Source organism: Mustela lutreola, chromosome 6 (genome assembly GCF_030435805.1).
Source record: "Mustela lutreola isolate mMusLut2 chromosome 6, mMusLut2.pri, whole genome shotgun sequence".
Taxonomy (NCBI): Eukaryota; Metazoa; Chordata; class Mammalia; order Carnivora; family Mustelidae; genus Mustela; species Mustela lutreola.
This window is the reverse complement of record NC_081295.1, coordinates 65,391,717-65,404,523: the sequence shown is the minus strand read 5'-3', so window position 1 is coordinate 65,404,523 and position 12,807 is coordinate 65,391,717. Positions and strand designations below refer to the sequence as shown.

The window sequence follows — 12,807 nt, the reverse complement described above, 5'->3', positions numbered from 1 at the left end:
AAAGCAAACCATTTAGTCACCCTGCAATCCATCTCCTAATGGTTACTGGGTCCTGACATTTTATGTAACATTTCTTTCCTAGATCAGATGTGTTTTTATTATAAAATTTGCAAATATTACCTATGAAAATGAAGATCCATAGTATTTTATGAGAACAAATAACTTACCGAATAAGGAATCTTTATTACTCTTAAGAATTAAACTGGATAAAACAGCTACATAAAGACATTTCTAGAGAAGAAAATAAGGAGATAAAAATAACTCCAAAATGCAGTATGTAAGATTCTAGTGCCTGTGCTTTTCTCTGTAAGGCCCACGTGATTCACTGTTTATATGCCATGAAAATGAAAGCATTCTGGTGAGGAGAAATCTAAGAAAATACAGGCACTTCTTGATTAAAAAACTAAGAAATCAGGATGCAGACAAGAGAAGTAGGACTTTTTAAGCAGGGAAAAAAACAACACTTCCCGAATATACCCCTCTATATAGGAAAGCAATCATTTCCCCAAATTCTCCTGATCCGGTCCAGATACAAATATTAAGAGCACTAAGAAATCACCAGGGACACCTGGTTGGCTCAGCTGGTAGAGAGTACGACTTGATCTTGGGGTTGTGAGTTCGAGCCCCACATTGGGTGTAGAGATTATTTAAAAAACAAACAAAATGTCAAATATTTTAAAAGAATCAACAATAAATTATGTACCAAAATTTTCTTTGGACAGCAGCACAAATGAATGTATAGCTTGCTATAGCCTACATCCCGCACTTGAAGGAGACCCTAGGTGTTGTTAGCACCTTCATTTTGGTTCTTCCCCAAAGAGAAAAAAGTAGGAACACGGAAAATGGAGAACAATGATAGTCTGCCTATAATTTTCACAGAAGCTGTCACATGGCTCCAGGATAAACGAAGACAGTACTCAAATCCATCATCTATAGAACATAACAGAGCTCATTCCATTTAATTACACTTCCCACTCCTTTTACTAAGAACATTAAAACCAGTCAGGTGTTTTTCCCCCAAAGACAAAACAATTAAAAGATTTTCTGGTGTGTACTTTGGCCCATTTTAAGCATTAAAAACTGGTTTAGAGATTGCCTGATGCCCGAATTTCCTTATTCAGAATGTAAACACACATGTTGAGTCCAAGAACTTACAGTCTGGCTCAGTGTCTTCCATCCTAAAATCCTTCTTTCTTGAATAGGCTGCAACATATCTGCATGACTCCCCCTTCTTGCTTGGAGTTTCTGCGCCAGGCAAACACCAAATAATCAGTGAAGGGCCCTTTTAATCGTCCTAAGTATTTGGCCTCACACAGCTTGGGGTACACCCGGGGCTGGGGGGGGGGCGGGGGCATGAGGGCAGTGAGAACTGCAACTCCCCAGCCACTGTTTTTAAACAGTAACCTTGTTCACTGAACCAAGTAAAAAGTGAGAATAGCTTCAGTTCAAAAGAGCCAGTGAAGCTCAAATGGGTGTGGGCTGAGAGTAGGGGAGGCCTTCCCCGGATAAGAAATGCTTGCTAAACATCAGTTCAAGCTCAGGGATTCAAACTCAGCTGGGGCCCCAACCAGAATGTACATTAAACACATCATTACAAACTTAATTGTTTTCTTTTTTTTTTTTTTTTTTTTTTTTTTTTTTTTTTTTTGTTGAAGATGCTCTCCTTTTTTTTTTTTTTTTTTTTTTTTTATTTTATTTTATTTTTTTTTTTATATTTTTTATTTTTTATAAACATATATTTTTTATATACATATATTTTTATCCCCAGGTCTGTGAATCACCAGGTTTACACATGCAGCCATCAAAAGAAATGAAATCTTGCCATTTGCAACAACATGGATGGAACTAGAGCGTATCATGCTTAGCGAAATAAGTCAAGCAGAGAAAGACAACTATCATATGATCTCCCTGATATGAGGAAGTGGTGATGCAAACTTAATTGTTTTCTAAAACCATCTAAAAAAAATTTTTTTTTTCTTCACAGACTCTTCTGCCTTTTGGTTTCCTGATGTATTCAAAATGACATTGAAAACCCTGAAGATTATGGCTGATTTTGTTCCCATACCAAAAGCATCTGCAAAAGGCGATCATTTACGATCAGTCAAGCAGAGAGACCTCTGTTCTTTTTCTCCCATCACTGAGGACAGACATGGAGCTGCTGAAAAACTGCATGAAATGAAGTTTTGCGGCTCTTTAGGAGGTTCCAAAAGGCTGGCTTGGTTCAGCAAGGTTTGGAAATTCTGAAGGTCTTCCCAGAGGAGAGGAACAACCAATGACCGTAAATACCGAAGTCTGAGAAATGATTTCTGGATAAATTCTGGGGACCTATACTGATCTTTTTTTTTAAGCTGGTGATAAATTACACTGTAGACTTTGAACTCAACATTTCAATTGTAATTTTACCTTAGTTTTATCTTTAGAATGGCCTTTGTCTAAGGGCACAGAGGGGAAACTGAGGAAAAAGGATCCTGTCACATCCTTGCTGGGCCGCTATACAATTTAAACGCATGGGGGCCAGAATACTTCCATTAAAACCAATTACGTTAATGAGTTTGGGTGAGCAATCAGCCTAATCTGAAGAAAGAAATATGATTTTTAGAATAAAATAAAACCTTTAAAGCCTTTCTGAGTAGGATTTGACCTACTAAGAAAACCAGACACATAGGATTTCTAAGATACCTGTGCGTCAAGCACCCACTGGACTTGGCAATCAACCTTTTTAATGCCCTCAGGATGAAAGACTACTTAATAGGAGCTTGCGGAATGCCAGCTGCAGTCCGGCCCCACCCGGCATCCCCAGAGCTGCCTGTCATCTTCTTCCCCAACCAGCTGCTTACATTTTCAAAAGTAGCCCGCAGAGACAGCATCTCTAGTGTTAAGTCTTCTCAACCCTGGCACTACTGACATTTTAGGCAGGGGACAGGGAGGGAGCTCTGTAGGACATTACAGGGTAGTTAGCAGGATTCTACATTCTCTATGCTGATGGCACCACCACCACCAGCACCCCCACTCAGAGTTAAGATGATAAAAAAATGGCTTCAGACATGGTCAAATGTCCCTGGGAGGATAGAGGGGGTAAAAATTATCCTTAGTTTGAAAAAAAAAAAAAAAAAATCACAGCTCTGCTGGCTTCAAATCGGAAAGCAAGGCCTGGTGCAGTAGGGATATGCTATATAGGGCATCTTCTCCTGCTGCGTGTCTGTTTATTTCCCCCATGTCTTTCAACTGTTGCACTGGTGTTTTGTTTTGTTTTCCAGCAGACCTTAATGCTGCTAGAGGGGTATGGGATGGATGCCACAGGAAAGGCAGGTCCATGTTCGCTACGCTGGGACTTGGAAGTCATAAACCAAGCCTTACAAACTTCTCCAGGCTCAAGTTTGGACAATGGCTGGAGTGCGATTAATATTCAAATACTGCCTGAACGCTAAAGAAGTGGAGGAATTCTTTAATTCGGCCCAATCAAAGCAACCAAATTCATGAAACAGTAATAAGTGATAACCAAAGAGGATGTAGACTTTTAGGAATTTTTGAGGCAGGTTACTAAAATACCAACTTATTTCCCTAATCCCATAGTCATATTTTTGTAGGGCTCCATTAATATTAAAACTGAGATCCTAAATTACCTGACAGCTCATTTAAATAGAACAAAGACAGAAACCAGGAATGTATCAAACAAACAAAACACAGTTCCTATCAGCAAACTTAAAAAACCTTTCGTTCCCTCTCTCAATCTAGAAATGCATATTTCAGAACCAAATGTTAACTAGCTCGGTTATCTGTTTCCCAGCTGATGGAAGATAAGCGGTTTTGAGGGGGCAGGAAGTTGTCACGAGGGTGTCCTCACTGGTCTACGGATGGCCTTCCAAGTCTAGACCCACAAAACCAGTCACTGACATAGCTCTGACACTCATACTTTGACCATTCTTTGAGTGCCTCTGTTTTCCTGGGATAAACTCCAGCCCCCTTGGCAGGGACGTCCTGCTCTCTGTGACCCACAGCATCACCCGCTGTGGGCCCACCTGGCCGTCTCTGCTCCAGCCCCGCAGACGGCTGCGGTGAGTGGCACTTTCCTGAACTTGGCTCTCCTTGCACCATCAGTGTTGCACACGCTGCCCCCACTCCTTGGAAGAACCCGTCTCCTCCCCTGATCTCCTCCCCTTAGCCTCTTCCGGCTCTGCTTCCCATCACATCCTGAGCAATGACCCAGAGAGCCTGTCCCCGCCCTCGCATCCACCCTCCCGCCCTGTGGTCAGCTGTGCATGAATCTGAGATGGCCAGGTGGGAAGGAGAAGGGGTAACAGAAGAAAAATTTGCCTTCTGAAGCACGGATTCCTTCCGCTGGGCCACAGCAAATAAAAACAACTCCTCCTCATCATTTATTATGTGTCCAAGATTATTCTAAGGGCCTTGACACTAAGAAAGTGGTCTCATCTCACACCGTCCCTGGTGTCATGCCCATTTTCCTAACCCTGTGCTATCCGGAGGGGAGAACAGGTAGAACCGGATTCCTAACCCTCGCAGCAGGATCTAATCCCTGCACCCCATGTGGGTGGCTTCTCACTTCCGAGCACCCAGGAAGCACGAGGCCAGGGTCGCCTGCTGATGGGAAAAGGCCGGTACCACGAGGAGAGGAGGCAGGCAGTGAAGACAGGAGGTGACATTGTGTGGAGACACTGCACCACTCTTCCCCTGGAAACAACAGTTTATTACTAAATGGTGATGCATTCATCCAGAAAAAAACAGCTGAATGCTAACAAGGGAGGAAAGAGAATAAAGGGTTTTATATGACAAGTGGCTCGAGGAGTCCTGGATGCCCCAGCGTGTGGAGCAGTGGCCGCCATCGGTGACGCAGCCTCTCAGGCTGTAGCTGCCTGGTGGCTGTCTGAGAAAGAGGGCTCCTCACCCCACACCCCAAAACTGCCTCGATGCAGGAGACCAGTCAACAGAGGAAGGCACAAATCCCAGTTCATAATTCAAATTTAAGGGAATGGGAAATCCCTTCTAAAATATAGGAAATTCCAAAAAGTAATCAATACATCCTGAAACATTAAAGGGAAATTAATATTTGTTATTTATATTATAGTATGTATAGTTTATATTACATACTATATAAACTTAGTATAAAACAGGGCACAGTTTTATTTTATAATGGCACAGTTGGTGAATTATCAACTTCACAGAAGAGTTTAGGACAAATCTGAGGAATCCAGCCTTTTCCCTTTTGTTTACTTCCTCATTTTCCATTCACTGACACCCCCCCCCCCCCACTGCTTCCCTCAGAGGCCCCCAAAAACTGCTCTGGAGCAGAGACGATGATTCACCAGTTCTTGGTCCAACCTGAGTCCCCACCATAACCCTTAACACCACAGAGCACCTTGTCTTGATGTGGTAAAGTGTGGAAGAAGCTCCTGCCCATTAGCATTTTCTCCCTCACCAAATGTGCGAAGTGGGTACCCTGCTTCCCCTTTGTTCTTTCCTAGCTTTCCTTCTTAACTTTTGGCTACTCACAGAAAAAAGCAGTTCTTATAACATGGGAATTTTAAACTGCATCAAGGATTGCATGAGATATCTGGTAGCTTTTCTGCCTTTATTCTTTCTTTCTTTTTTTTTTTAAACAAAGCTTTCCATAGACAATTGTGTGATCTAGCACTGTTTGCCCTCCTTAAAAAACGTCAGAAGGCAATCCACGGAATGGGAGAAGATATTTGCAAACGACAGTACAGACAAAAGGTTGATATCCAGGATCTATAATATAATGAACTCCTCAAACTCAACACACACGAAACAGGCAAACATATCAAAAAATGGGCAGAAGATATGAACAGACACTTCTCCCATCAAGACATACAAATGGCTATCAGACACATGAAAAAATGTTCATCATCATTAGCCCTCAGGGAGATTCAAATTAAAACCACATTGAGATATCACTTTACACCAGTTAGAATGGCCAAAATTAACAAAACAGGAAACAACATGTGTTGGAGAGGATGTGGAGAAAGGGGAACCCCCTTCCACTGTTGGTGGGAATGCAAGTTGGTGCAGCCTCTTTGAAGAACAGTGTGGAGATTCCTCTAGAAACTAAAAATAGAACTTCCCTATGACCCTGCAATTGCACTCCTGGGTATTTACCCCAAAGATACAGATGTCGTGAAAAGAAGGGCCATCTGTGCCCCAATGTTTATAGCAGCAATGGCCACGGTCGCCAAACTATGGAAAGAACCAAGATGCCCTTCAACGGACGAATGGATAAGGAAGATGTGGTCCATATACACTATGGAGTATTATGCCTCCATCAGAAAGGATGAATACCCAACTTTTGTAGCAACGTGGACGGGACTGGAAGAGATTATGCTGAGTGAAATAAGTCAAGCAGAGAGAGTCAATCATCATATGGTTTCACTTATTTGTGGAGCATAACAAATATCATGGAGGACAAGGGTGTTAGAGAGGAGAAGGGAGTTGGGGTAAATTGGAAGGGGAGGCGAACCATGAGAGACTATGGACTCTGGAAAACAATCTGAGGGGTTTGAAGTGGTGGGGGTGTGGGAGTTTGGGGGAACCAGGTGGTGGGTATTATAGAGGGCACGGATTGCATGGAGCACTGGGTGTGGTGAAAAAATAATGAATACTTTTTTCTGAAAATAAATTGGAAAAAAAATAAGAAAAAAAAAAGGTAAAAGGGAAAGATTAAAAAGTTAAAAAAAAAAAGTCAGGAGGGTGGGTGTCTGTCCATCATAACACATATATAAATGAATATAGCAAGATATAGAGATGAAGATTGAGTTGTTCTACCAATAGTTAACAGAACACGGACAGATTAGAAAAACACAGTACTTACAGAGTACTCTCACTGTTTATAAGAATTTAAAATGTTTTCCTGCAGACTTTCAAATATTTTACATAAAAAAATCACATATACTAGATTTGATAATCATAGCTATCAAAATGGTACAGTTTAAAATCTCTTGGTATTTGGCAGAATTTAGTGTTTAGTATATGTGCTGCTGAATTGAGCACAGAATTTAGTGTTTAATATAAAATGCTGGGATGATGGCTATTATTATCTTAAGAGGCAAATACTAAGAAAGAGATTTTGTTTATGCTTTATAGTTTTGGAAAAGCAAAAGCAGAGATTTGTCTTATAAAGGAATTTACGTTTTACTGCTAAACTTCTTAAAAGCTAAAGCCATACAGATTTGGTATGCATAATTATTATTTGGTATGCATAATGAAAAGACAGAGTTCATTCAGACCACCTGCCACACACTGATTCTGATCATGGTGGATCTTACTCGAAGACTTGTGAACTGCTTCAAATACCATAGCAACTTGTTTCTAATCCCAATGTCAATCAAGCAATAGTGCCTGTTGTCACCTTTTCTCCAGATCCCCATCTTACTCTTAATTCTTGATTCTTCCATTTCCTCTGTGTTGTGTTCAAAATGTATCGAGTGTAGCTTTGGGAGGGGATTTGTTTATGTTCAACCTTTACAATGCACTCAGCATTCTGTTTTACTCTCCTTCCCCGAAGTTATCTTACTCCATTCTCTTTTCCCTTTAGACAGTCCCCAGAGGCAGCAATCTTTGAGATGCTGGAAAATCCAGGAAGATGCTGCTTTTTTAGCCTCCTTTTTAAAGTACCGTGGACAGTGACAAAAGATACACAGGCTGATTATTCAAGAAATTCACTCAGTTCTGTAAATAATGTATTCCATACAATGATGTTTGCTTTAAAGAAGCACAACACGCTTGTTCGTTTCTCAAAATCCATATCCACGTAACCCCGGAATCCTCAGCACTGACCTCGAACTGCCCCCAACAAGTTTCCTTTCTGCCTGCACTTCACAGTAATGTCCAAAACTCTACATCTTACCAAACTCATGAGACACTTTCATTTTGCATGAATACCTTTCCATTTCACTAGTGATTAAACTGTCTCAATTTTCTTCCTACCCCACTAGAGTCATGTCAGCAGCTATAACCAGCTTTTCTGGGGGTACCTGCTGTGAGGCACAGTAGATTTGGGATAACTACATGGAAGTTATTTAAACTTTTTTTCTTTTTTAAACTTGAAGCTACAATCCTCACTAAACATTTCAGCAAAGGCAGGTTGCCCAGTCTGGATCACTGTGGCTGAAGCTGCTAGGAAGGGTCAATTGCATCATTCAAGGAGAAGAATTTCTGCGTAGCTACTATCTCTCCAAGTGGGGTTTGCTTGTTTGTTTTTGGTGGTGGTTGTTTTATTTTCATGACTTCTCAAAGGTTTACATGTCCACTTCCAAATGAGGGATTTGTAACGAAATAATATCTGAGCTCTACATCTTTTGTTGTGAATTTCTGTGATTACAATGTGTTTCAGATGGGATTTCATGGACATGGAGGATTAATGGGAGAGCCTGACAGCTGGAGTCCTGAGTTAGAAGGGAAGATAAAGTTAAGGAAACTGACCTGGTTTCAAAAGGGACACTTACTAATTTCTTTAACCCAAAACCAATGTAATATTTCAGGTATTTACCTTCTGAATTTGGGGCTGAAATGTCTCTGTTATTTCAGGGAACTGAAATATATTGTCCATATATGTACGAAACTCTTGTACTAAACACCTTACATCTTGCACTTTAAAAACCCCACCACGTGAGGCTTCCTTTTTTGGATATCCTAGCCTATGACTATTTTTCTTACTTTTCTTTTCTGCCCACTCACCCCAGACATTATGCTGTCCTCGGTGTGGAGCAATGCCATAAGGAAGTGGGGGAACGGAGACAAGTAAAGATGTCAAGAGGACGTCCAAAGTGCAAATTTTTATCTTACAACCTAATTTACACACATGGCCAGACTGGAGAGATTTAGGACTCCACAGGAAGTCACTAGGAAATAAGAGCATTTAAGCAGTACGTGCTTTTCCCCTTTTAAACAGTCGGGCTTAGCAGCCTGTGGGACACGTTGGGCAAGAAGCCTGGGCTCAACCAGCCTCACGGCTTTGTTCCCACCTTCAGCCTGGATCCAGACAGGTCTCGTCAAGGCCAGTCTTTCCCTTTCAATTCCTGGGAACTGTCAGATTGGGGGCCGGAAAAACCAGCTCTCCTTGCCCATCAATTCCCTGCTCAAACATCTACTGTGTCTCCCAGTTACTTGCCAAAGGAAGGCCACTGCAAGGTGTTTTCCCTACTCTTCAGGAACTGCTTCCCAACACTCCCCCAGAGAGCCCCCTGTTTTTAGAGAATTGCTGCATTTGCTATTCCGTTAACAGGCCTCATGACTGCCTTCCCTCTCCTTGTTTCCAGCCTTCCCTTCTTCTGCTTCCGCTCTTCTCTCCATGGGGTTGGTCTCTTCAACCATCTGTCAAATCTTCTATGTACTTCAAGGGCCAACGCAAATGCCTTCATCCCCCCATAATCTACCCTGGTTCTCCCACACGGAAGGGCCTGTCCTTCTTCCAAGCCACAAACACACTGCTGACACTCCTCGGACAGCGCTACCGCAAGAAGAGGGGAGTCAGTAGACCCCCCGTCTACCCCGTGCAAGGCTCCATGCAAAACTGTTGCTCCAGCAGCATACTACATGGCAATGACCTGACTTCCAGTATTGGGGTCATTTTTAGCAGTACTGGGGGGTGTGTGTATATGTCAAAAGATAATAAAATAGACAAATAGTAAGTGCAGAGAATGGAAAAATAAGCAAAAACTTTTAAAAAGCTGCATTCTCGAAATTCAGGCATAATCCCTGTACATATTCCAGTATCTGATCCTGTAGATTTTTTTCAAAATATGTATATTAACACCTAGAATACAAAAAATGGGATCTTCATATGAAATTCTGGAACACGTTTTATGTTTTGGACATCTTTCTGCATCAACAGCTATGTTTCTAAAGCATCCTTCATGATCACAAAATACTGAATTGTAGGAAAACACCAGAGTTTATGTGGCAGATTCCCAAACTTTAGGTTGTTTCCAATTTTTCAGTGTTGTAAACAAGGCTGCCCACAGAGTTCCATAGATCTCATCAATGTGTGGAGGATATGTTCCTAGAGGGGAACTTCTACATCTTTGGTTGGAAGCAAAGAGAGCCCCTTTCACTGCAGCTGCAGACATGGTAGGTCTTCAGTCACTAGATCATTCCTTTGCCAAGTGCCTGCTGTGTGCTAGGTGTCCTTCAAGACTCTTCCATCCAGTGGATATAGATAGCGTATGAAAGACTAGGTCTTGTAGATCAGCATTATGAAAACAATCTTTGGGGTACAGTAGGAGATGTTAGGTAGTGGGGAGTCCTGAAAGGCTTTCCTGAGGAAGTAGCAAAGCAGGCTGAATTGAGTCCAAAAGCCAAGAAGAGGCTGTTTCAGATAAAAAGGGAGTGATTGGTACAGAGGTGCAAAGGCCCTAAGGCCAGAGTGAGCAATGAGTATTAAGAGAATGAAAAGAAAGTCAATGGGTGATAATGTGGTGAGAAAGAAGAAAAGCAGGGGACTGTCCACCTATAGTAATAAAGATTTTCTACCAAGGTCAATGAAAAGCCGTCAGCCACATAAAAGTTTTAAGCAGAGGAGTGCCAGGTGGTCCATAATTTTGAAAGGTGGCTCTGGCTGCTGTGTGGAACCTGGCTGGGGGGGTTGTGGTACACAGTGCAAACGCAGTCACTGATGTAGTGAGAGCACCTAGGATTTGGACCAGGAATGGAGCCGGACATCAGGAGGCAGAGGTGACACACTTTGGAGGTGGTGTCGACAGGGCTTGTCCTCGCTTAAATGTGGGGGAGACAGAAAGGCAGAATCAAATGGGACACTCAGCATGGGTTGAACATTTATTGAGACAAAGCTGACAGGCGACCAAACAGGTATGAGGAAAAGAATCAAGACTTCCTACTTGGAAGAGGTAACAGAAGGTAAAATTTGTGTCACTGTGGTAAGTAGAGCTGTGATCACACTGCTATTCTGTACTTTACATAAATCATTCTGTGTATATTGCTTTCTATAGAGCATTTTAATATAAAATTCTAGTAATTATTTCTAGGTCAAAAAAAGCTCTTCACTGATGTTTCAAGTATGCTTATTTTCATCTCCTTGCACATCCAATTTATTCTAATTCTTCACCCTATTTTTATACTTAAAGCTTTAGCTGTAGATTAGATTTTAAGAGGAATTATTAGGTCAAAGGTAAGAACAGTTTTAAGGCTTTGCTACTAAGCACCAAAAATAATTTCCTAAAGGGGCTACCAATTTTCAGACTCAGCAGAGTGAGAATTACTAGCTAACTGCACTGCATATTGTCATTACCAACAAACACAAGTCTTGGTATTGCATTAGGAAAGGTTGTAAACATTAGTAGTATAACTGAATCTATAAGGGGATTAGCATTTTTGAAGAAAGTATTACCATTTAAATATGTTACTGGTAGCAGTTTACACTCTTCAATAAAAGCATTTGTATTGATAATAGTTCCACAGACTAAGAAGTCAAATTATAGCTATTACTCTCAGTCACAATAACTTCTAAGAATAGATCAACCTTCTCGATGTGTTATTGGCCTTTAAATTTTCTCTTAAGTATAATAACATATTGCTATAGACCATCATGTTGATATTTGGGGAATTTAAATAATCTACTACAAAATTAATATGCTAGAAGGTTTTTTAAAAATATTTTTATTTATTTATTTTAGAGATAGAGGGAATGAGAGCACACACAGAAGCGGGGGTTGGAACAGAAGGAGAAGGACAAGCAGACTCACTGGTGAGCACAGAGCCCGACGAGGGGCTTGATCCTACAACCCTGAGATCGTGACCTGAGCCAAATCCAAGAGTCTGACATTTAAGCAACTAAGCCACCCAGGAGCCCCGATGCTATAAGTTTTAGTGTCAAAAAAATTATAATTAGCTACTATGCAAGGTTTAGGATAAATCTGGGTTAACCTGGTATGCACTATCAAAAGAGACCTTCTTAGCTTCTGCCACTAGTACCTGTGTGATACAGAGCGAGTTGTTTGCCCTCTCCAGTGCACTGTCCAATGCGGAAGCCAGCAGCCACACCTGGCTATTTAAACTTAACTAAATAAAAAATGCAGTCCTCAGTCACATTAGTGACTCAGTAAGTGCTCGACAGCTTCGGGTGGCTGGCAGCTACTGTATTCGATATATTAGATAGCACAGAATATAATCACTGTCATTGTAGATGTTCCAGGTATCTTACTGTAAAACGGGGACACCGAAGTATGTACTTTTTAAAGTAGCTTCCTACATCTAAATTCTAATAGATTTGGCGACTTTGAAATTTTTTTAGGTACTCTTCTGGTTTCCTGAAAACTTAATCACAAAATCTGAATTTCATAAAATCAAAGAATTTCAGAAATAGAATTTTTGTTAAAGATCACCCTTTATTTATTGCCTAATTTTTAACAAGGAAGAAGCTGAAGAGGAGGAGGTCGAGGTCTTAGGACTAGTGAGCAAATAAACAAACCAGAATCTATGATTACTGTTCTACAAACTCCTACCCCAGTATTATTATCATGGTCTAGAGAGAAAAAGGAATCCGTCACATTAAAAACAAAGGTCACTGAGTATGTATATACAAGATTTAGAAGGGTGTGTGTGCGCACCTGTTTCACATACCTAGTCCTTAGCTCTGCCTGTGGCAGTGATAGTGATGAACACAACTATACATAAATCCAGATTCAAAACATCATTTCTCCACTGAAAGGAACTGGAGTTCCTTGAAGAAATGGCTGTCTCCAAGGCTGGGTCAAAGAAAGTGCAAGATGAGTTTGGAACAACTTGTTCCAGAAAGTGAGGATGTGCTCTAGCAGTGAAGGA

The 12,807-nt window shown here is 41.1% G+C and overlaps 1 protein-coding gene across 14 annotated transcripts in view; it reads right to left on the bottom strand.

Moving 5' to 3' along the window:
- The window catches only part of MAP7 (microtubule associated protein 7), a 167,729-nt gene that overhangs the window by 94,984 nt on the left and 59,938 nt on the right, over positions 1 to 12,807 (bottom strand). For 6 of the 14 annotated variants that reach the window (XM_059177460.1, XM_059177470.1, XM_059177462.1 and 3 more), the window contains exon 2: positions 1,156 to 1,245. The exons of the other annotated variants lie outside the window; for them this stretch is intronic. In XM_059177460.1, coding sequence (XP_059033443.1) covers positions 1,156 to 1,245 — 90 coding nt within the window. The remainder of the gene's footprint in view (positions 1 to 1,155; positions 1,246 to 12,807) is intronic. 14 annotated transcript variants of the gene reach the window in all.